The following is a 2,260-nucleotide window of genomic DNA, read 5'->3' on the forward strand; positions in this document are numbered from 1 at the left end:
CTATGTTGTTTTTGGGGGGGTCCGTGGGGGGCTCCGTCGAGGTAGTCCGTGGACCGGTCCGTATAGTAGTCCGTGGACCCGCTCCGTATGGGGGTCCATGGACCGGGGGTCAGTGGTTTCGGGTCACCCGTATCAAACGGTATTATTTACTTACTGTACATGACACGGCCTGTTTGCACAATTTGGAGTCAAGATTGCTTCATACTATTTCCAGTTGATTTAACTTAAAACTCGCACTCCAGAAACTAAAATGGCCTGTTTCCAGAGAGATCAGTTGCACAAAAATAACGGATCTATGCTAACCTGTTTGTTCACCAACCTGTTTTTATATTTCTGCTAACCTGTGGTACCGAAGTTTGAGGACTGTTTAATCTACTGGATATCGTCACAGAAGTAAGTGATCGATGATGTGAGATCTGTTGAAATCAAGCGCCGTAGTCCGTATTTTATTGTAGTTCATAGAAGCTGAAATTATGTAATATTTTCCTTTGTAGATCGAATAAAAAGACATTAAGAAAATTATACGATTTGAGTAATCCAGTGGATTATTAACCATTTTCCCCCGGAACATTGCATTCGATTTCTTGTCAACTGTTGGGCCGAGGGAAAATTGGTTCTGGACGCACGTGGTGTGAAACAATGGAAACAGAATTAAAGGAAGCAAAGAAGATACGAAGGAACGCAAAAGCAGCTCTTACAAGATGTGGCAAAAAGTTAACAAGCCTACTTGAAGTTGAAAGACCAGAAAGTGAGGTAAGAGATGCTCTAAACGAAGTCAAAGAAGCATATAGCATTTTAGTGACGAAGCATGAAGAATACACCAAAATGATTGACGATAATGAACAGTTTGAAGAGCCTGAGAACTGGATGTCTGAATGTCAAGAAAACTATTTAAGGCAGGAAATAAAGGCAAATTTGTATTTGGATAGTTTGGTCAAGACGAAAACGAAATTGAAAGAAAATGGCCAACAACATAAGATCGGAACCTCAACTATTCAGTTATCAGAACAAAACGTGTCTTCCGGTGACGGTTCTATTGAGAGCGGTGAAAATACCAATCCCACAGTTCCTGTGGTTATTAATTCCGACACCCATGCAAGTGTTAATAATGACAGCCTTCAATCAGTAATTCTCAGCGGTAGTTCCTGTAATTTCAAGATTGAAAAACCAAAGTTGCCAAAGTTTTCCGGTGATGTCAGAGAGTATGTTATTTTTAAAGCAGATTTTAAACACGCAATTGAAGCTAAGTACTCAAATCGATACGCAATCACCTTCCTGCGGTCATGTCTCCAAGGAAAGCCTCTTGATTTGATAAAAGGAATTAGAACAGATTACAAGGCTGCATGGAAGTATTTAGGTTCTATATATGGAGATCCGAGATTTGTTTCAGACACGATAACTCAAGATATAGTTACGTTTCGTGCACTGCAAAATGGCGAAGATGCAAGATTTTGTGATTTGGTGCATTTAGTCAAAAGGTGTCATAACACGTTAAAGGAAGTAGGTGTTCCCGGTGACATGGACAACAATCACATGCTGTCTATTATTGAACAAAAGATGTGTGCGGACGACCGCAAGGTTTGGTCTAGAGATCTGGAGAGAGAGGGAAAGATTGCCACGCTTCAAGGTCTAATGGAATGGATGACAGTGGAGATGAAATCGCGTATGCGCGCAACAGTTCCACTCAGAACTGGTGCAAGTAACAGCCGTTCAGTGCATACCGTGCGAACCGAAGGCAGCGTTAGAGGTAATTCAACATGGCATAAATGTTGGTTATGTCATACATCCGCTCACTGGCCAGATCAATGTACGCGGCTTGCCGCAATGGGCGTAGGTGAAAGAATCAAAACCGCCAAAGAGAATCACGTCTGTTTCGGGTGTTTGAAGAGAGCCGGTAGAGAACACAGATTGGAAAATTGCAGCCGTAAGCAACGCTGTGCCAAGATAGAGAGAGGAGAACAGTGCCAACACTTCTATCATCCGCTTTTGCATAAGAGTAATGCGATCAGAGCGGGAATAGCAGCATTTACGGAAAATCAAGAAGCACTTCTGCCTGTAATTTCTGCAAACATTTGTGGCCAAAACGGAGTCTACAAACGAGGCAATATTCTTCTCGATACCGGAGCACAAGTCAGTTTGATTCGCAACGACACAGCTGAAGTGTTAGGGCTGAAGGGGAAGGATACGTCAGTAACCATAACTAAAGTTGGAGGTGAAGAGGAAACAATGAAAACGAAGGAGTATCGAGTCCCAGTGAATT

At 42.3% G+C, this 2,260-nt stretch overlaps 1 protein-coding gene across 1 annotated transcript in view; it reads left to right on the plus strand.

Moving 5' to 3' along the window:
* Positions 1–300: 300 nt before the first annotated feature.
* LOC138014053 (uncharacterized) overlaps positions 301–2,260 on the plus strand; it is a 2,166-nt gene continuing 206 nt past the window's right edge. The window contains exon 1 of the mRNA XM_068861085.1: positions 301–2,260. This exon is cut by the window's right edge and continues 206 nt beyond it. Within this exon, the coding sequence (XP_068717186.1) occupies positions 640–2,260 (1,621 nt within the window). The 5' untranslated portion in view covers positions 301–639.

This window comes from Montipora capricornis, chromosome 1, assembly GCF_036669925.1.
Source record: "Montipora capricornis isolate CH-2021 chromosome 1, ASM3666992v2, whole genome shotgun sequence".
In the NCBI taxonomy this organism is placed as follows: Eukaryota; Metazoa; Cnidaria; class Anthozoa; order Scleractinia; family Acroporidae; genus Montipora; species Montipora capricornis.